Genomic DNA, 22288 nt, shown 5'->3' with positions numbered 1-22288 from the left:
CTTATTTGCTGAAAGATAACAAATATAGATTCCAGAAGTGTAACAAACCCTAAATTAGATAAATTTTAAAAACTACACCCAAATATTTCATAATCTGAAATGCTGAAAACAAAAGATGTCAAAAAGTCTTGAAAACAGCTAGAAATAAATTACATTATATAGAGAGGGAAAATAATTTGAATGATTGCAGATTTCTCATCAGAAACAATGGAAATCAGAAAATAATCATAAAACATTTTTTTAATGCTGAAAGAAAAGAAAATATCCACCCAGAATTCTATACCAGCAAAAACATCCTGAGGAAAGAAGACAAAACAAAGATATTCTTAGATCAAGGGAACCTAAGAAAATGTATCAGTAGCAGTTGTGCTTTAGAAGAAATGAAAAGAAAGTCCTTCAAACTGAAGGGAAAGGACACTGGAGAAAATTTATATCTTCAGAAATCAACAAAGAACAAAATAAAGAATAAATATCTGAGAAAATATGAGACTATTTTTTTCCACTTAGGTTCTATAAAATATGTATGACTGTTAAAAGCAAAATTTATAAGTTTTTCTGATAGAGTTTGCCATATATGTATATGTCATAAAAATATGACAATTACAGCAAAGGTCAGTGAAGGAGGATAAATGAAACTGTATCGTTCTAAAACTTCTAAATTTGACTAAAAGAAATACAATATTAACTCTGAATAGATTATAAAAAGTTAGGCATGCATATTGTTATCATTAGCCCTATCAAATAACCACTAAAATAATAATACCAACACACATACCTAGAAGGCCAACAGAAATTTAAAATGGAATGCTAGAAAATATAAAAATACACCACATGTAAACATCTCAAAAAACCAATAAAAGATTGTTAGATTCAATAACTTAAAAAACTATACACTATTCTTTCCAAGTAAAAACAAAAGACACAACACGTTGGGGGAAGCAGAAAAGGAGAAAGGACTTACAGAGTGCCTACATAAATTGCTTATAAGTAACACATAAACTGGGAACAACAAACCATGGCAAACTGCAGGAGGCCTCTGGGGAGGCAAACTTCTCCATGCCTCATGTTCCGGGTGCAGGGTGACATAGGCTCTGTTACAATAAACCTTGTGCTCAAGGATATAAAACCCCTTCATAGCACTAAAACGTAGCCAGACTTGTAGGTTCCTTGTTAGGCCCATATTCTACCAGCTGCACATAGATAATAGGCTAAAGATAACCATAGGTTCTTGTTTTGTGAAACTCCCAAAACCGCCACTGTCATCAATCTTTAGAATGACACACCAGTTCCCGCTCACTGATTCACCCCACCATCATGTCATCCTCTCCCCGCCATCACTCCTCTACCTATCCTATAGATCAAAGAAACTGTAACCAATAAATACTGTGGAAGATCAGAGCTCAAGGCCTTAGCAACCTCCAGTTTTGCACTGGCCCCCTGGTGCCACTTTATACATTCTTAACCTGTCTTTTTCTCAGTCTTTTCCTCATTCCTTTGTCACCACCAAACTCGGGGTACCCACGGGTGGTGTGTGGGGGCTGGCACCCTACAACAACATGCACACTATTATCAGAAGAAAGCCAGAGTGGCCATTAATACTAAAGAAGAACTAACATCAATCCTATTCAAACTTCTCTGAAAATTAGAGGAGGAAGGAATACTTTCAAACTCATTCTATAACACAAAGCCAGTATTACCCTGATATCAAAACCAAAGACACATAATTAAAAAAAAAAAAAAATTACAGGCCAATATCCCTGATTAATACTGATGCAAAAATCCTCAACAAAATACTAGCACACAACATTCAACAACACATTAAAAAGGTCATTCATCATGATCAAGTGAGATATATCCCTGGGATGCAAGGATGGTTCAGCATATGCAAAATCGATCCATGTGATACATCATGTGAACAGAAAGAAGGACAAAAACCATATGACCCTTTTATTTTATGCTGGAAAAGCATTTGATAAAATTCAACATCCTTTCATAATAAAAACCCTCAAAAAACTGGAGATAGAACATGCCTTAACATAATAAAATCTATATACTAAAGACCCACAGCTAGTATTAGGCTGAATGAAGAAAAGCTGAAAGCCTTTCCTCTAAGATCAGGAACACTAGGATACCCACTTTCACCACTGTTATTCAATATAGTACTGGAAGTCGTAGCTAGAACAATCAGACAAGAGAGATGTAAAAGGCATCCAAATGAGAAAGAAAGAAGACAAATTATCTTTGTTTGAAGATGATATGATTTTGTATTTGGAAAAACCTAAAGACTCTACTGAGAAACTAATAGAACTGATAAACAAATTCAGTAATGTTACAGGATATGAAATCAACATACAAAAATCAGTAGCATTTCTGTATGCCAACAGCAAACAACCTGAAAAAGAAATTGAGAAAGTAATACCACTGGCAATAGCTACATATAAAATTAAACACCTAGGAATTAACCAAAAAAGTGAATGATCCCTAAAATGAAACTATAAAACACTGATGAAGAAACTGAAGAGAATACCAAAAAAGTGGAAAGATATTTCATGTTCATGGATTAGAAGAATTAATATTGTTAAAATGTCCATACTGTCCAACTCAATCTGCCGATTCAATGCAATCCCTATCAAAATGCCAATGACATTTTTCACAGAAATAGAAAAAACAGTCCTAAAATTTATGTGGAACCAAAAAGACCCAGAATAGCCAAAGCCTATCTGAGCAAAAAGAGCAATACCTGAAGTATCATATTACCTGACTTCAAATTGTACTACAGAGCTATAGTAACCAAAGCAGCATGGTACTGACATTAAAAAATAAAAAAAAAAAGACACAAAGGCCAAGTACAGAATAGAGAGCCCAGAATAAATCCATATATTACAGTGAACTCATTTTTTGACAAAGGTGCCAAGCACATATACTGGGAAAGGAAAAGTTCTGTCAATAAATTGTGCCAGGAAAACTGGATGTGTATATGAAAAACAACGAAACTAGACTCCTATCTCTCACCATATATAAAAATCAAATGAAAATGGACTAAAGACTTAGAAATCTAAGACCTCAACCTATGAAACTACTACAACATTGGGAAAACTCTCCAGGATACCCAGGGACTAGGCAAAAATTTCTTGAGTAATACCCCACAAGCACAGGAAACCAAAGCAAAAATGGATAAATGGGATCACATCAAGTTAAAAAGCTTCTACGCAGCAAAGGAAACAATCAACAACATGAAAAGACAATCCACAGAATGGAAGAAAATATTCACAAACTATCATTCGGACAAGGGATGAAAAACCAGAATATATAATAAGCTCAACCAATACTATAAGAAAAAAACTAATAATCCAATTCAAAAATGTGCAAAAGATTTGAATAGACATTTCTCAAAAGAAGACATACCAACATCAAAAGATATATAAAAAGATGTTCAACATCATTGATCATCAGAGAAATGAAAATAAAAACTACAATGAGATATCACACCCCAGTGAAATAGCTCATATCCAAACGGCAGGCAAAAACAAATGCTGGTCAGTATATGGAGAAAAGGGAACCCTCTTACACTGTTGGTGGGAATGAAAATTAGTATAACTACTATGGAGAGCAGTTTGGAGGTCCCTCAAAAAATTAAAAATAGCATTACCACATGATTCAGCAATCCCACTGCTAGGTATAAACCTAATGATTGAATTCATGGAGATGGAGATAGTGGAAGGATGGTTACCTGAGGCTGGGAAAGGTATTGGGGTGAAGGAAATAGGGATGATTAATGGGTAAAAAATATAATGTTTGAATTGTTTATAACACAAAGAAAGGATAAATGCTTGAGGTGATGAATGCCCTACTTAACCTGATGTGTTTATTAGGGATTGTATACCTGTGTCAAAATATCTCATGTATATTTTATTCAATAGACATAGAAATATTCATTTCATTTACTTCCTCATTAGTGACTTTTGTTAACTTGTATGATACAGGGAATTGGTTCATCTACTTCAAATTTATGGGCATAAAGTCATTCATTGTATTCCCTTATTATTTATTAAAGTCTACAAACTGCAAATTGAAATTAAAAGAAATAATATCAATTACAATAGCCTCAAAGAACGTAAAATATTTTGGTATAAAATCTAAAAATATGGCCAGGCCCAATGGCTCATGCCTGTAATCCCAGCACTTTGGGAGGTCGAGGTGGGTGGCTTCCCTGAGCTCAGGAGTTGGAGAGCAGTCTGGCCAACATAGCAAAGCCCCCGTCTCTACTAAAACTACAAAAAAAAATTAGCCAGACGTGATGGCAGGTGCTTGTAAGCCCAGCTACCAGGGAGGCTGAGGCAGGAGAATCACTTGAACACGGGAGGAGGCAGTTGCAGTGAGCTGAGATCACACCATTGCACTCCAGCCTGGGTAACAGGGCAAGACTCTGTCTCAGGGGGGAAAAAAAATCTAAAATATATACACAGAATCCATATCTGATAATTACAAAAAACTGTTGTAAAAAATCAGTGAAAACCCAAATATATGAGAAAACATACTGCAATGAAGAACAAGATAATTCAATATTGCTATTCTCCTCAAAATGATTTGCTAAGTCAATATAATCTCTATAAAAATCCCAGCAAGATTTTTTTGACAAACTGTTCTAAAATGTGTAAGAAAAACAAAATGAACTAGAATAACCAAGTAAATTTTCAAAAATAAAAATAAAGTTGGGGGAATCTCATCATCTAACTTCAAGATTTACTGTAAAAATATACTAATCCAGCATTTTGGGAGGCCGAGGTGAGCGGATTACCCAAGGCCAGGAGTTAGAGACCAGCCTGGCCAACATGCCGAAACTCTTTCTCTACCAAAAATATAAAAATTAGCCAGGTATGGTGGCACGTGCTTGTAATCCCAGCTGCTCCAGAGGCTGAGGCAGGAGAACCGCTTGAACCCAGAAGGCAGATATTGAAGTGAGCCAAGATTGTGCCACTGCACTCTAGCCTGGGCAACAGAGCGAGACTCCATCTCAAATATATATATACATGCACACACTAATAAAGTAAGTGAGGAATTTGCAAAAGATAGATATATGGATCAATGAAATAGAAAACAGTCAAAAAATAAATATACATAAAGATGTCCAATTAATTTTCAATAAAGCTGCAAAGACAAATTAATAAATAAAGGATAGTCTTTTCAACAAAGGGTCATTGGATAATAAAGGCTCAACTTATCAGGAGGACATAATCCAAAATTTTATGTACCTAATAACAGTTTCAAAATACATGAAGAAAAAACAGATAAGACTGCAGGAAGGTGTTTGCTTCGGCAGCACATATACTAACATTGGAATGATACAGAGATTAGCATGGCCCCTGCGCAAGGATAACATGCAAATTCATGAAGCACTCCATATTTTTAATGGCCATACTGCCCAAAGTAATTTACAGATTCAGCGCTATCCCCATCAAGCTACCAATGACCTTCTCCACAGAACTGGAAAAAAACACCTTAAACTTCATATGGAACCAAAAGAGAGCCCACATAGCCAAGTAAATTCTAAGCAAAAAGAACAAAGTGGGAGGCATCACACTACTGGACTTCAAACTATACTACAAGGCTACAGTAATCAAAACAGCATGGTACTGGTACCAAAACAGAGATATAGACCAATGGAACAGAACAGAGGCCTCAGAGGCAATGCCACACATCTACAACCATCTGATCTTTGACAAACCAGACAAAAACAAGCAATGGGGAAAGGATTCCCTGTTTAATAAATGGTGCTGGGAAAACTGGCTGGCCATGTGCAGAAAGCAGAAACTGGACCCCTTCCTGACACCTTACACTAAAATTAACTCCAGGTGGATTAAAGACTTAAACATAAGACCTAACCCCATAAAAACTCTAGAAGAAAATCTAGGCAAAACCATTCAGGACATAGGTATAGGCAAGGACTTCATGACCAAAATACCAAAAGCATTGACAACAAAAGCCAAAATAGACAAATGGGACCTAAACAAACTCCACAGCTTCTGCATAGCAAAAGAAACTATCATTAGAGTGAATCGGCAACCAACAGAATGGGAAAAAAATTTTGCAATCTACCCATCTGACAAAGGGCTAATATCCAGAATCTACAAAGAACTAAAACAGATTTACAAGAAAAAAACAAACAAGCCCATTCAAAAGTGGGTGAGGGATATGAACAGACACTTTACAAAAGAAGACATATATGAGGCCAACAAACATATGAAAAATGCTCATCATCACTGGTTATTAGAGAAATGCAAATCAAAACTACATTGAGATACCATCTCACGCCAGTTAGAATGGCAATCATTAAAAAATCTGGAAACAACAGATGTTGGAGAGGATGTGGAGAAATAGGAACACTTTTACACTGTTGGTGGGAGTGTAAATTAGTCCAACCATTGTGGAAGACAATGTAGCGATTCCTCAAGGACCTAGAAATAGAAACTCCATTTGACCCAGCAATCCCATTACTGGGTATATACCCAAAGGATTATAAATTGTTCTATTATAAGGACACATGCACACGAATGTTCACTGCAGCACTGTTTACAATAGCAAAGTCTTGGAACCAACCCAAATGCCCATCAATGATAGACTGGACAGGGAAAATGTGGCACATAATACACCATGGAACACTATGCAGCCATAAAAAACGATGAGTTAGTGTCAATTGTAGGGACATGGATGAACATGGAAACCATCATTCTCAGCAAACTGACACAAGAACAGAAAATCAAGCTTGGCATGTTCTCACTCATAGGTGGGTGCCAAACAATGAGAACACATGGACACAAGGAGGGGAGCATCACATACTGAGGTCTGTAGGGGGGAACTAGGGGAGGGACAGCAGGGGGTGGGGAGTTGGGGAGGGATAGCATGGGGAGAAATGCCAGATATAGGTGATGGGGAGGAAGGCAGCAAACCACACTGCCATGTATGTACCTATGAAACAATCTTGCATGCTCGTCACATGTACCCCAAAACCTAAAATGCAATAAAATATACATTTAAAAATAAAAGACTGCAGGGAGAAAGAGGAAAATACAAAATTATAACTGAAGATACCCTTCTCTCAATAAGTGATAAAAACAGACAGAAAATCAGAATGACTGTAGAAGACTTGAACAAGACTATCAATCAAGCTGACCTAACTGAAATGTATACAATACTCCACCCATCAACAGAAGAACATGCATTCTTTTCACATGCACAAAGAAATATTTACCAAGATATACAATATTCTGGCCAATAAATTTTAAAGGATTCTAGTCATATAGCCTTATGTATATTAAATAAGTTGAATTTATATTAATAAGTTGAATTTGGAGTTTAAAAAAACTTCAGGCCTAGAGGGCCTCAATGGTGAATTCCACCAAATACGTAATGAAGATATAATGCCAATTTCATAAAAACTCTTTCAGCAAATGATCAGGAGAGTCTCATGGGGCTCATTATATAATGCCAGCATTGTCTTGTCACCAAAACTAGTCATATATTACAAGAAAAGTGCAGACTAATATCTCTCATGAACATATATACCCAAATTCTAAATAAAACTTCAACAAACCAAATCCAACCTAATATAAAAAGAAATGCATATCATTTCAGATGAAGTTTATCTCAGGAATGTAAGTTTTGTTTAACATTCAAAAATTATGTACATAATTCACCATGTTAACAAACTTGAAAAAAATCATATGATTTTTTTTAATGGGCACAGAAAATGCATTTAACACAATCCAGTTTCCATCACTGGTAAAAACTCTTAGCAAACTAGAAATAGAAGGGAACTTTCTCAGTGTGATAAAAGGCATCTTAAAAACAAACAAACAAACTTACAGGTAACATCATAATTAATTGTTAAAGATCAAATATCTTCCCCTAAATCATGAATAAGATTGACCACTCTCATCACCTCTATTCATCACTGTAATAGAGGTTCTGGCCTATGAAATAAGGCAAGAAAAAACAACAGCATCTAGATTGCAAAGAAATGAGTAAACATATCTTTCTTTGTAAACAGTATAGTCATCTCAGTAGAAAGCCATAAGGAATCTACAAAAATCTATATATACAAGTTATAATTAAGTTTGGTAAGATTGCAAGATAAAAAAACACAAAAATCAGTTGTTTTTCAGTATGATAGCAACAATCAAAACTGAAAGTTTTAAAAATGCCATTTACAATAGCATCCAAAAATATTAACTACACAGGGAAAAATCTGACAAAACAGGTGCAAGACCTATTGACTGGAAATGTTAAAACACTGCTGACAGATTAAAGAACTAAAGAAATAAACAGATATACCATGTTAGGAAACTTGATAAGGTGTTCCTTTTCCCCAAAATTGATCTATTGACTCAACATAATTCCAGACAAAATCCTAGTAGGCTTTTTATAGAAACTGACAAGCTGATTCTAAAATTCATATGGAAATACAAAAGACTCAGAGTAGCCAAACTAACTGGAAAAAAACAAAATTGAAAAACACTACCTGAATTCAACACTTATAAAGAAATAATAATCAAGACACTGTTGTATTGATATACAAATAGACAAAGAGATCAAGAAACAAAGCAGAGTCCAGAAATAGTAACACAAATACATGAATGGTTTCAACAAAGGTACAAAGATACTTTAACAGAAAAAGAACACTCTTTTCAACAAATAGTGCTAAATATCTATATCCCAAAAAACTGAATTTAGATCCATACCTCTCTCCACATATAGAAATTAACTTAAAATGGACCACAAATCTAAATGTAAAATATAAAATTATAAAACTTCTAGAGGAAAAACAAAATGAAGAAAATATTCACCAAATTGGTTTAGGCAGTTTTCCTTTTTTTTTAAAATTTTTTAAAGGCAGGGTCTTGCTGTGTTGCCCAGGCTGGAGTAGAGTGGCACAATCACAGCTCAGCTCACTACAGCCTCCAATTCCTGTATTCAAGTGATCCTCCCATCTCAGCCTTCCAAGTAGCTGGGCGACATGCGCATACCCACACCCAGCTAATTTTTCAAACATTTTTGTAGCAGCAAGGTCTTGCCTTGTTTCCCAGGCTGGTCTCAAACTCCTAAAATCAAGTGATCCTCCAGCCTTGAGTTCCCAAAGTGCTGGGATTACAGACATGAGCCATGATACCCCGCCTAGGCAAAGTTTTCTTAGGTACAACATAAAAAGCATAATCCATAAAAGAAAAAAGTGATAAAACGGAATTCATCAATTTAAAAATTAGGTTCTTTGAAAAACACTGTCAAGAGATTTAATTTTCTTTTCATTGTGTTTTCATAGACAAGCCCCAGACTGGTAGAAAATATATGCAAATGATATACCTCATAAGAAGGTAGTAATCCAGAAAATGTAAAGAACTCACAAAATCAGTAAGAAAATGTTTTTAACACACAAAAGATTTGAATAGATACCTACTAAAGAAGATATACAGATGGCAAATAAGCACATGAGAAGATACTCAGTATCATTAGTCATTAGGGAAATGCAAATTAAAACCCAATAATATACCATTCACCTATTAGAATCACTAAAATTTAAATGACTAACCATACCAAGTATTGGCATGGATGTGAATTAACTAGATAGAATACTGACTTACTGGTGGTGGGAACATAAATGATATAACTACTTTGGAAAACAGTTTCTCAGTTTCTTTAAAAGTTGCACATATATCTACCATATGATCCAGCCATTCTCGGGTATTTCCCCAAGAGAAAGGAAAGCATATGTCCATACAAAGACATAAAAACTTCCATGTGAAACTTCATGGCAGCTTTATAAGGAGCAGCCAAAAATTTGAAACAATCCAAATGTCCATCAGCAGTTGAATGGATAAACAAATTATGGTGTATCCAGACACTGGTACACCATTCAGCAGTAGAATAAACTAATACACCATGAATTAATCTCAAACAGGCTGTGTGAAAGAAGCCAGACAAAACAGCAGTATATAATGTATGATTCTATTTACAAAAAGTTCTAGAAAATACCAACAAATCTATAATGAGAGAAAGCAGATCAAAAGTTGCCCTGGGACAGGAATAGGCAACTGGAAGAGGGAAGGTTTACAAAGGAAACACATGGGATCTTTCTAGGGTGATTGATACTTTTATGATTTTGACTGTGGTGATAGTTACAGCTGCAAATACATATGACAAAACATTATATTGTACAATTTAAATAAATAAATTGTACATTTTAAATTGTGCCGTTTATTTTAACAATTACACCTCAGTAAATCTCTTTAAGATATTGTTTAAATAGCTATCAAAATTATAATTAAACACCTCATTTTTCACAATACCAAGAAGGAAAAACAGCCCTATAGGGTAGTATATAAGGGGTAACCTAGTGTGAAGAGTCAGACAAGCCTCCTTTAGAAACCAGTATTTAAGCTAAGATTAGAAGGACAATAAGTAATCATCCAAGCAAAGACCAAAGACAGGAAAGAGTTTACAGAAGTAACTGTGTATAAAGTGCATTGAGGCCAAAAAGAATGTGACACTTTCAAGGAACTTTAAAAGATCAGTCAGGGCAGAGAAAAGGAGAGGTGAGTCTAGTCCGCTAAAGGGGCCAAATCATCCAGACACGTGTTCTTGAAAACCATGCTACTACAAGTAACTTACCTTATCAATTTAGAATCTAAGAAACACGCAATTTAAATTAAATTCCTACTGTGTGATTATATACTTTAATAATGTAAAAATAATCCATGGATATAAATTATCTATTACAATACAACTTTGAAATAAAGAAGTCTTCTTTACTACAATATAACTTTGAAATAAAGAAGTCTTGTTGGGGACAGGGAACGTTCAGTTTAAGTTTACAGTTGCTGTTAGTTTCCCTACAAGTAAAAAGGATTCAAAATACATATGAATTTGCATATGCATATATTTTTAACAGCTTAGGGGAAGAGTTTACCCATTAATTCTGCCCCTTTTTGTTTGCAATAACAACCTAATTCCTGACATTATATTATTATATCTTCATTTTGCTGTCACCACAGATAGAATGTTTCACATATTTATATATAAAATTGTGAGAAGAGTCCTGCTCTGACACCCAGGCTGGAGCACAGTGGCATGATCATAGCTCACTGCAGCCTCAACGTCCCAGGCTCAAGCTATACTTCCACTTCACTCCCTCTTTAGCTATGACCACAGGTGTGCGCCACCATGCCCAGCTATTTTTTTAATATTTTTTGTAGAGATGAGGTCTCACTATCTTCTTGCCCAGGCTGGTCTCAAACTTCTGAGCCCAAGGGATCATCCCGCCTCGGCCTCCCAAAGTGCTGGGATTACAAGCCTGAGCCACGGCACCCAGCATACTTCCATTTTAAATGTGCAAAATGAAATATCCAAGTCTGACTAACTTAAGTGGGGTAAAAACATATCCCTTTATATTTGACTAATATAAAGACCAAGACTCATTATATGCATATAAATTTATATAAATCTCAACTACTGTACAAAATTAATTCTGAAGAACCCCCCGCTAAAAGAGAATGTCATTCAAACAGATTATAGCAAAATGTTTTCTTGCTTCACATTACACTGAACTATTCAAATAAATACAACTTGAATTAGAGTCTATATCTTTGATTATTATATTTGAAATATATTTCTTATTCTCTATCCCAAATCCTTTAGTCTAGCTTTGGCTGAAAAATCAATGTTCTTTTTGTTTTACCTGTGTAAGGCAGGAATGGCTTGTTATTCTGAGTGTTTTATTCTTTTCAAATGGAAACAGAAGACGAATCAATGCTAAGAGAACTGAAGTACCACTTTTGATACTATATTTGCTTCTGCATTTCTTCCCCCAACTATCAATCTTCTATCCTCAAGAAGCATTTGAAGAACACTTTTATTCCCTAGTGAAATCCCTATAGTAGAAAAAAAGCTAAGTTACCATGGAACCAACCAATTAATTTTGACACCTGCTTACCAAGATTGATCAATCATTTTTGATGTCTGTTTGTAAGGTTCCTATCCTTCAGTTTTTAGAAAAAGATTTTCAAGATAATTAGTGAAGCGAGATTTTCTAGTCTTTCCTGCTGTGTTATTACTTCAAATGCCAGATAAAACAAGCTACTATCTTCAAATAAACCTTTCATAGGTTTATTTGCATGTACTTTACCAAGAAGAATTTTTTTCTACTAAATATAATCCCTCTCTTTAACATTAACTATCAATATTTTCTTTATCCCTAAGAGTATACATAATAAAACAGATAGTTACACCAGTTATATTTACTCTAATTAATAGCTTGTATTCCACAGAGAAATGCAAAAGCATTTGCTCAACAGAGGACAATAAGTCCTAGGAAGTAACAGCTTCCAAGGAAATGATGAATACTCAATGATTAGCTCAGGGTTTATTGTTTTTTAACAGTATCTACACCAAATATCTATTCTTCTACTCACTAACGTATTTTGTTTATGAACACCACCTCTCAATGTTATTTAAGCTAGTTTTAACTTGTTCTGTGATCTTTTTAACTAGGACAATGTCTGCTAGCGAGGTCACAGCCTGCTGATTCAGCTGATTAACAAGTTCCACTACTTTAAAATGTATTATAAATATGAGCTTCTCAGGACTACAGCAATTTTTATCCTCTTTAGACAAATGGAGCAAATCCACCCTCGCAAAGGCCAATATCCCTAAATTACATATAAATCAGGCAATCTCCCTATTTATGTAAAAAAAAAATAAGTAAAGAATGGGTGAGGCTTTTTCACTGACTACCAGTTTATATGTTCAAACTTCTCTCTTGCTAGGTAAAGACGCTGAATGCTACTGTCATAGCAAAAGTTTAACAGCACAAGTAAAAAAGCTGCTAACAAACAACATCTTCAAACACTTTTTAAACTTTTAAATAACACCTCTTCTGGTCTTTTTTAGAAAGTATTTGTAAAACAGCCTTACTATATTAAAAAAAAAAAAAAAGGAAAATATACTGTGTTTAAACTCCAGGAAATTGTCCTACACTACATTATTAAGGTGAACCACAGTCTTACCTTTGCCTTAGAGCCCAAGAGAAATTTCACTTAGATTCTGGCTACCAGCCTGACAATATCAGTAATCTACAATATTCAGTGTAATCTCAGAGCCACAAACCAACCAATTTAGTCAAATATAAAGACTAATAAATGTCTTTATTAGTAAATGTCATATTAAGTATCTAAGAAGCTGTCGTTCTTAATGACTGTTATCTATACATTGTTAGAAGACTGCCCCAAAGTTAACTGACTTATTTGCTACTCCCCCACACTTATCCATTGCTTATTTCAGGCAGGAATGTAATAAACATCAACCAATACAAAGAAAGTACCTTCACCTTAGCGAAGCAAACTCCTTAGGCTCCTCGTGCTTCAGAAAAGTCAAAGCGATGTTCCCGCACAATAGCTAATACTGAATTAACCGATTAGAAAAAAATCCATTATCCTCACCACATAAAAACGTCTGGGTATTTCATCCTTCTATCTAACCTAAAGTCACCTTCCTATGTCTCAATTCAAGACTGTCCTAGCAAATTCAACACAGCAAATTCGTTAAAAGTACAAATTCTGGAGTGTATGCTGGCTCCAGATGTGCCAGCTGATTTGGAATCACAACTCGGCCCCTACTACTGTGTAATCTTGGGCAAGTTACTTAAATGCATCGCCTCGATTTATCTCCGTAAATCCAGCATAATAATTCTAGCAACTCACAGAGTAGTTGCAAGGAATAAATGAGAAAATCAACGTAAAGTGCTTAGAAGAGTGTTTGGCACTTAGCAAGCCCATCATAAACTCTACTTATTGAGATCACTATGATGACTAAATAAATGTTAGTAGGGGTCACCTCTAGAGACAAGAGGAGGATGGGGGAAGAGAGGCACTGGTAGACCATAACTTTGAACCTTTACACATTTGTATTTGAATTTTTCACAATTCGCATATATTTCATGAGTGACTTGGAAAATTTCTGATTTTAAAATATTATCCTAAGAAAATGGTGCTAGGCATCGTAACTGACTGTGAAAATGTTCGTGTGGAGCAGCGGATCAAAAGCCGCTGCGGACATCTGGAACGCTCGAGAAAGGCTTTGCTCCTCGTCGGTCACCGCTCCGCGCGGGCCCGAGCGCCCCAGGGGCGCCACGGGGCTGGAGGGGGCGCGGCTCGGGACCCACTCCCGCCCGCTCCCGCCACGCGCTGCGGTTCGCTACCAGCCCGGGAATCCGAGGCCACGGCGGGGGAGGCCGAGAGCGAGTCTGGGCTGGAGGTTCGGGGTCCGGAGAAGGCACTTACTTGAACCTGCCCTGGCAGTGCTGGCACTGGTCCCCCACCCAGCCCGGGTCACAGAGGCAGGTGGAGTTGACACAGCGGCCCGAGAAGCAGGAGCCGGTCCTCTCACAGGGCTTAGACTGGGACACCTGCGCGTACAGCGCCAGGTAGAGGAAGCCATAGCACAGCAGCCAGCTGTTCCCGTCCAGCAGCCAGGAGGAGGCGCCCCCGCCGCCGCCGCCGCCGGCCGGCCGAGCCCTCCACAGCCCCGGGGCCGCCGGCTGCGGGGGACCAGTGTGGGCCTGGCCCCCCGTCTCCATCTTCCCCGGCGCCCCTGCCCCGCGAGGCTGCGCTTGCCGGCGTTGACAGAGATGCTGCTGACGGGAATTCCGGCCGCAGAAAACCTCGTCGCCGCGGCTGCTTCTGCTGCTCACCGGCGCCCGTCCCAGTCCCGCTGCCCGGTCAAGAGGGGCAGAGCCCAACCGCCGTCGCCTCCGCTCGGCTGCCTCCAGTCGCACTCGGGCATCGCCGCCCAGTCTCCTGACCTTGTCCTTAGCGGGCCGACCCCACAGCCGCGGCGTCCTGGGTCTGCCCGGAGGCGGGGAGCGGGCGGCGCAGACAGCGCCCGGCGCTCCAGAAGGGACCTGACCGGGAGGAGGAGGGGACCCCGCGCGCGGCCCCGCCTCGCCTGCGGCCCGCACCAACTGCCTCTGCTCAGAGCGCCGAGCACCCGGGAGGGCGGGGGCCGAGCGGGAGCCCCGAAGTGGGCGCGCCCAACGCGGAAGGGGGCGCTCAGGGAGGCGGCAGTCAGCTCCGCCTCGCGGGTCCGGCAGCCGGCGGCGCCCGAGCAGCCATTCTGTCTCTGGCGCCTAGAACCCGCCGCGGCGGCAGTGCCGGGAGCCCACGATACGTGGGGCCGCCCCCTGCCATCGCGCGCGCCCACGCTCCCCCCAACAAGCCCGGCGTCTTGGTCTCGCCCCGCCCCTGACAGGGACAGGGGACTCGCCCCGCGCGCGCCCACCCTGCCTGGCCCGCGCGCTGAGGAGATACCGGCCCCCCAGGTGTAGCCTGCGTGCCAGTCCCCCGCGGCCCGCGCCGGACCCCAGCACCACCAGTACCCCGCGCCCGCGGAGCCCCACAAATGAGAGATCGACACGGGCCTCGCAGCTTCAGGAGAAAAGAAGCCCTTCCCATCGGCTGTCTGCAGCTGCAAAAGTGCAGCGCTTTTTCTTTAGCTCTTCCCCCTTCCTCCGCCCCATCCTCCTGCCTATTTCTTCTTTTTCTTTTAAAAGAGAAAAACTCCAACACACAAAGAGGTGAGCATGTGCAGCAGGCAAAAGCCTTAAAGGCACCGCAGTCCGACCACGTTGTAGGGTCAGCGAGGGCTGGGAGGGGCGGGGACTGGGGACTGGACGGTCACCGCGGAGGGACCCCGGAGGGGGAGCCATTGCTGCCTCGGAAATGAGGCCCCCGCCCCCAACAAAGAACTGCGAGGCTCCGAGTCCCGCGCGCTCCACCCCTTGCAGACGCTGCCTCCGAACCCCACGTCTCTCCTTTTCTGCCTGTCAGTGCTCCCTCCTCCATCTGGGACGATCTGCCTTGAAAAATATTGCAGCATCGGGGCTTTTTTTCAGAAGAGCGTAAGTGATGCCCAGAAAAGAGCCGTTTTCCTTCCTCAGCAGCACTTTTTCTTCTTCAGATGACTTTGCAAGATTGGATGGCATATTCTGAGTTTTTTGCTTTGTACTTTTGTGCCTTCTCTAGACAGTTGCCTTTTTATTCGACCCCCTTGAGAAAGGAAGCCAAACACACATTGCAGCCATATATCTTCGAGTTGCAGCAATGTTGCTGGAGTCCCACTGAAGAGCAAGCAGTATGTAAAAGAATTCGAAATCCACCAAAGGCATTTCTCACAGAACAAAAAGAAAACAGAAGAAAGAAAAGTTTGTTGTAACTACACAGTCAAAATATTATTAGGATTCAACTCGTGTTTATTCTGCGTCAGTTCTTTACATGTCTCTTATCCCCACTTGCAGATGAAATCCTCCATTAACCACATTTTGCAGATGAGAAAGAGCAACTCAAAAAAAGGTTAAAATATTGGTCAATGGTTAGGAGTAATGAACTGAGCTTTAGACACGAGGCCTCTAAACTGCTGTGCTTTTTCCACTGCTTCTATTAGCAGATGCTTTGTTCTTCCTTTGGTGGATAAAATATAAATGTTGGTTTGGTTTACAAATACCTCAGCAGTGACTTAAGGAGGAAAAAATAAAAACAAAGATCCAGAAGGAAATGGCTCCTTTGCAAGGAAAAGGGCAAAGGGAAATTCATGATTCTCATTGGTATACGGAAGAAATCATAATTTCCATAATTTCAGGATTTTATCAATACCAGAAATGTCCTTATCAAACCTAGAATTAGGATGTCCCCTTCTTCCCTTAACATCTTTTCCACAACAGGCTGCCCCTTAGAGACTTCTTGAGATGAGTGAAGAAGCAGAGGAGAACACTACAGACACCCGTTAAAAAGGAAGATACTGTTCTGGATCACATCTTTTCATTTCAATGGCTGTGAAATCCAGAAGAATTCTTTCTAGTGTCAGCCATATATGAACATTTTCTGCTGCTTTTCCATTCTTCTCCATCTGCCAGCCAAAGTCAGCCGCATCTTTCTCACATCTACGGTAGAATCACTTTCAGACGTGGGGAAAGTGGCCAAGCTCTTAAAACCATCAGTGAGTATGAAGGTAATTCAAAGGGTGCGCTGTAGTCCCTTTGACAAGAGAGATCACAGCTCAGTCACATACTGACTGTAGCCTATATTTGAGCAGAGTTTGCCCATTAAAAACACACTCATAAGTGGAAGTTGAACAATGAGAACACATGGATACAGGGAGGGGAACATCACATATTGGGGCCTGTTGGGGGGTGGGGGGCTAAGGGAGGGATAGCATTAGGAGAAATACCTAATGTAGATGACAGGTTAATGGGTACAGCAAACCACCATGGCACATGTATACCTACATAACCTGCACATTCTGCACATGTATCCCAGAACTTAAAGTATAATTTTAAAAAATTATCTTTTAATTTACTAACCACTATAATCGGCTCAGTACTTCACGTTGCACTGAAGAACATGCAGCCCCACGGGCCTCCTGTCAACATTGCCTTTAGAATCAAGCTGAATATATTAAATTTCCATGAAATTATTCTCATAAGGATCTCAGAATTTTCACCCACCGTGTACTGTGTTTCTCTCTCAAACACTTCTAGTCAACATTTACTGAATAACTATAATGAATTTAAGCAAGAGAAAACGAAAATGAATAAAGCTTGATTTCTACCCCAGATTAGCTTATCTTCTATCAGGCTCACTAGACTGTGAGCTCATTATACAGTTGAGTGTCACATACTTTACAAATGTAGAGGCAGAAAACTTAAATGATTTTAAATGGTCACACAAAAACTCAATGCCAAAGCTTGCCTAGAATGATGAGTTATATTTCAGTACCTTCTACGATCAAGAAATTTTAAAGCTCCAACATGATATTCTCTTTTTTTTTCCAATGTAGAGTCAGCCTCCTAGAAGTGCTGTATCACAGTGAAATAATTCATAGTTTGGTAATAGCAGTCATAAATCTAACAAAAAGGTGAAAATTTACTCCAAAGACATAGTGGGGGAAAATTCACCCTACTGAAGTAGGATGAAACTGGGTTTTTTTTGTTTTTGTTTGTTTGTTTGAGATGGAGTTTCACTCTTGTTGCCCAGGCTGGAGTGCAGTGGAATGATCTCGGCTCACTGCAACCTCTGCCTCCCAGATTCAAGTGATTCTCTTGCCTCAGCCTCCCAAGTAGCTGGAATTACAGGCACTTACCATCACGCCCAGTTAATTTTTTTGTATTTTTAGTAGAGACAGGGTTTGGCAGTGTTGGCTAGGCTGGTCTCGAACTCCTGACCTCAGGTGATCCATCCGCCTTGGCCTCCCAAAGTGCTGGGATTACAGGCATGAGCCACCGTGCCCAGCCTTGGATGAAATTGTTAAAAATTATCTATTTAAATTTATCCAAGGGGAAAGATAAGAAAAGACTATTTGTTTTCTTTAGCCTTATATCAGGAATGTTAGATGTTTTGAGGTGTATATTTCATTTCCAATCACTCCACTTAACAATGGTATTATAATACCATGGACAAAAATCTGACATCACATCACCAGATTGTTTAAAGGAAATTTAAATAATTTTTTTAGAAGAACAAGAGAAATGATAGTCCAATATCTTTTGATTGCTACTCAAAAAGTAAAAGATCCTATTTGGGCTAATGAACCAGAGCAGGCTCTTCTCGGATGGTTAATTTAAGAATCTCTGCTCTCTGGTTATTGTTCACCCTTTGACTTATATAAGGCTTCTGAAAGCAAACAAGATAATGAGAGCTGCGGATAGCTTGGCCTCAAGAGCTAGAAATGCATTCACTCAAAGGGACCCACAGTGAAACTGGGGCAGTATTCTTAAGACATTAATAGATGATGAATGGTCTGTAAGGTTAGACATTTAAAAAAAATCAAATTTAGGTATTTATTAAAAAATTATTGATGACATTTAAAATGTTTATATGGCAATGGATCTGAAACACCACCACAACCCCAATCAAAATCTAACATTCTGCCTTCTCTTGGATTCATTCTTTTCTTTCATTGGTTTCCCTTGCTGTCACAGTTACAAACACACACATACACTTCTGCCAATTTTTCTACTTAACACATTTCAAACATATTGTTATAAGTAAATCCAGGGAAATAAATCCAAAGATTATAAATTCACTATGCTGGGCTACTACATTTTTTTTTTTAAGCTGGGAAATAAAAGGAACAACCTTAAACTTTTAATCCCAAATATTCAGTCTTGTCACCAAAAAAAGTTGATTGCTAATAGTCAATTGTAGAAACTTGTCTTTTGTGAAATCTAATTCAATTAAAACATGGGCTAGGGCTTCCAGTTAAACGTAGTAAATCAAGTATTTGCCTTTATCTCTGCTCCCTCTGCAAACTCTACCAACATGACAGGAAAGATTTTTTTTTATTTTTTTTCAGGTATAAACTCAAAATGATAAAGAAAATAAGAAAACAACCCACTTGTAGATGAGAGGTGGCAAGGAATTTGGAAGTTTCAGTGAAGGAGAAAAGTGAATGGAGAAATAATAACTAAAACATACACACTGTCAGAGATGAGTAACAAGAAGAAACAAATCTGTTTCTCCCAAAGATCCCAGGAAAGCCTCAGGACTCAGATGCAAGAGTTATCAGGAAGGCAGAGGTGGGGCTCTAAAATAAAAGTAAGGGGAATGGTTCAGAGCAGAATAAGGACCCAGAGTCTCCCTCTCATCCTAAGAAGCTAAACACTACCCCTAACCCAGCCCTGATAGAGGTTTAATCTCTTGGGAAATTGAATCAGAGGCTCCAGACTTGGAGCACCAGGCATAGTAGAAGGAGGGAGTGAGGTACACAGCTGGAAAGTGAGAGACTAGGTGAAAATCTACATATTGGTAAAATTTCCCTGCCATCTTTCCTCCTGTTCTCAGAACATCAGTAATCAAATAAATAACCATCAGACAGAAAACTGAAGAATATTTATCTGCAGAAGTTAAATGGTTCCAAGACAAAAAATACTGTCATTTGGCGTCTCCCAAACAAATGGAAATCCAGCTCCTGGATCACTCTACAGTGAAGCCTGATAATCAATAAGCTTTGCCCAATCCCTTTTTCCATAATTTCCTCCTATATAAGGCCAGTAAATGTTCACCAGACATAAAAGATAGAAATGAAACAAAAACAAATAAAGAAAAGGAAATTAAAGGAAACAAAGTCAAATGATATGGAAAGATTTTGTACCATGAAACAAAAGTGGATATTCTTCAAAAAATAAAAAATAAAGGGACAATCAGAAAACAAAAATACAAATAAATAAACAGTAACCAAAATTAAAATGCAATAAAATATGGGAAAATAAAGTGTAGGAAATTTCCTAGAAATTACAGTGAAAAAGTAAAGAAAGTTTCTCCTTATTGATGAAGGAAAAACTAAGAAAATTAGAGAATTCATTAATAGATACTATTTTAAATTAAGCATTTATACTATAAATACATGTATTAATGTGAGAGTATATTAATATACAACATATATAGGAGCAAACAAAATTTGTTTGTATCAGTTCATCCTAGTATTAACATAAGGAAATTTCCCAGAACCAAACTGAACCTCAAGATGAAAGACCCACCACAACCAAAAACACTGAGTAAAAAGACTCACAAATTGAGGAGAAAAAGACAAATGCAATGGGTTGGAGGTAAGAATAGCCTTAAAATTCTCAACAACAAACCTGAGATATAAGGGAAAAAAATAGATATATAAGGGAAAATTATTTTCAACCTAGAATTCTATACCCAGCGAAGCTATAGTAAAGTATGAGGATAAAGACATTTATCAGTAAGGTATGAGGATAAAGACAGACAAACATTTATAAAATTTATGTCCCAGTGTGCCCTTTTTAAGGCTGCTACTGGAAAATATAATAAAGGAAGAAATAGAAGAGAATTGTGCAGGGACATCTCAGGATGACAGACAGCTGTGCCCTTGGCCAACAGAATAACCAATCTAACCTGGAACAGAGGGCTAGGGAGAGAGTTATCCATGAAGATTATGGATATGAGTTGTTACAATTTGGATCTGTGTCCCTACCAAATCTCATGTTGAATTATAATCCCCAGTGTTGGAGGCAGGGCCTGGTGGGAGGTGATTGGATCATGGGAGTGGAGGTCTCATAAATGGGTTAGCACCATCCCCTCAGTGCTATTCTGGTGATAGTGAGTGAGTGAGTTATAATGAGATCTGGTTATTTAAAAATGTGTGGCACCACCCTGCTTCCTTTCTTCCTCTTGCTCCAGATATGTAAGACATGCCTGCTTCCCCTTCTGCTATGATTGTAAGTTTCCTGTGGCCTCCCCACAAGCAGAAGCCACTATGCTTCCTGTATAGCCTATAGAACTATAAGCCAATTAAACTTCTTTTCTTCATGATTTAGACAGTGTTGGATATTTCTTTATAGCAGTGTGAGAACTGACTAATACATGAGTATTTGGAAATGTTTGGACTTTTGGAAAGAAGATTAACAAGATGTGACTGATCTTGGAGTACTGGCGGAAGAAATGGAATAAATACATAAGAATTGGAGAAAATGAACAAAATAAGGCAATTGTTGACTAGAAAAAAATTAAAGACTAAAAAAAATTTAAAAAAATAAAGAAGTCATTATATGTCCAAATTGATACATCCAGAAATAGCAGTACAATCACACTACATTGAAGAAAAGATTGGAAAACTTCTTACTCTGGTACACAGGAAAGAAAGGCAAGAGAGGTACATTTTATTATAAGGCTTTTAGTACTCTTTGACTGATTGAAAATTAAAAATTAATTCTAAGATTAAAATAACAAATAAATATGTGCTTTCATAATAAAATAGAGAGTCATGGCACGCGAGACTCATAAAAACCTGGGTTTGATTCCTAATTCTACCATCTATATCCTGGTTGCCCTTGAGTGATCCATTAACCTCTGTGCCTTAGTTTCCCAACATATAAAATGAAAGTAGTCAAATACCTATCATTGTTCATTTTAGGGCTGAGATTAGGGTCCAAATAGAATATATGAAAGCAACTAGTAAATGATAAACCATTAAACAAACTTTGATACTTAATGTTCTCCAAAAATTATTATTAGGAAGAGAATTAATTATATTCCCATGTGAAGGAAAGGATTACTAAAAGGGATGATTTGGGTCAACACACACACACACACACACACACACACACACACACACACACACGCAGAGATATAAGAAGAAATAATTTTAAAGATATATATAGCCCAAGCTCCTTATTTTCCAAGGTTCAATAAAGTTAAGTTACTTGGCCAAGATCACATAAGTAAGT

At 38.4% G+C, this 22288-nt stretch overlaps 1 protein-coding gene and 1 non-coding gene across 8 annotated transcripts in view; one reads left to right on the top strand and one right to left on the bottom strand.

Moving 5' to 3' along the window:
- ATRNL1 (attractin like 1) overlaps positions 1-15003 on the bottom strand; it is an 842256-nt gene extending 827253 nt beyond the window's left edge. For 6 of the 7 annotated variants that reach the window (XR_004269856.1, XR_004269857.1, XM_032281122.1 and 3 more), the window contains exon 1: positions 14328-15003. Coding sequence is in view for 5 of the 7 variants with exons in the window: in XM_032281122.1 (XP_032137013.1) it covers positions 14328-14623 (296 nt within the window). In the remaining 2 variants the exon portion in view is untranslated. Of the gene's footprint in view, positions 1-2389; positions 2393-4000; positions 4045-14327 lie in introns of those variants that run through there. The other variant, XM_032281125.1, reaches the window with a different exon arrangement.
- On the top strand, positions 5305-5408 carry LOC116554235. Its single transcript, XR_004270120.1, has one exon. It is a non-coding gene; the product is annotated as a U6 spliceosomal RNA (small nuclear RNA).
- Positions 15004-22288: the final 7285 nt, after the last annotated feature.

This window comes from Sapajus apella, unplaced genomic scaffold (assembly GCF_009761245.1).
Source record: "Sapajus apella isolate SASKATOON/1434 unplaced genomic scaffold, GSC_monkey_1.0 scaffold13, whole genome shotgun sequence".
NCBI classification, from domain to species: Eukaryota; Metazoa; Chordata; class Mammalia; order Primates; family Cebidae; genus Sapajus; species Sapajus apella.
This window is presented reverse-complemented; position numbering and strand designations above follow the sequence as displayed.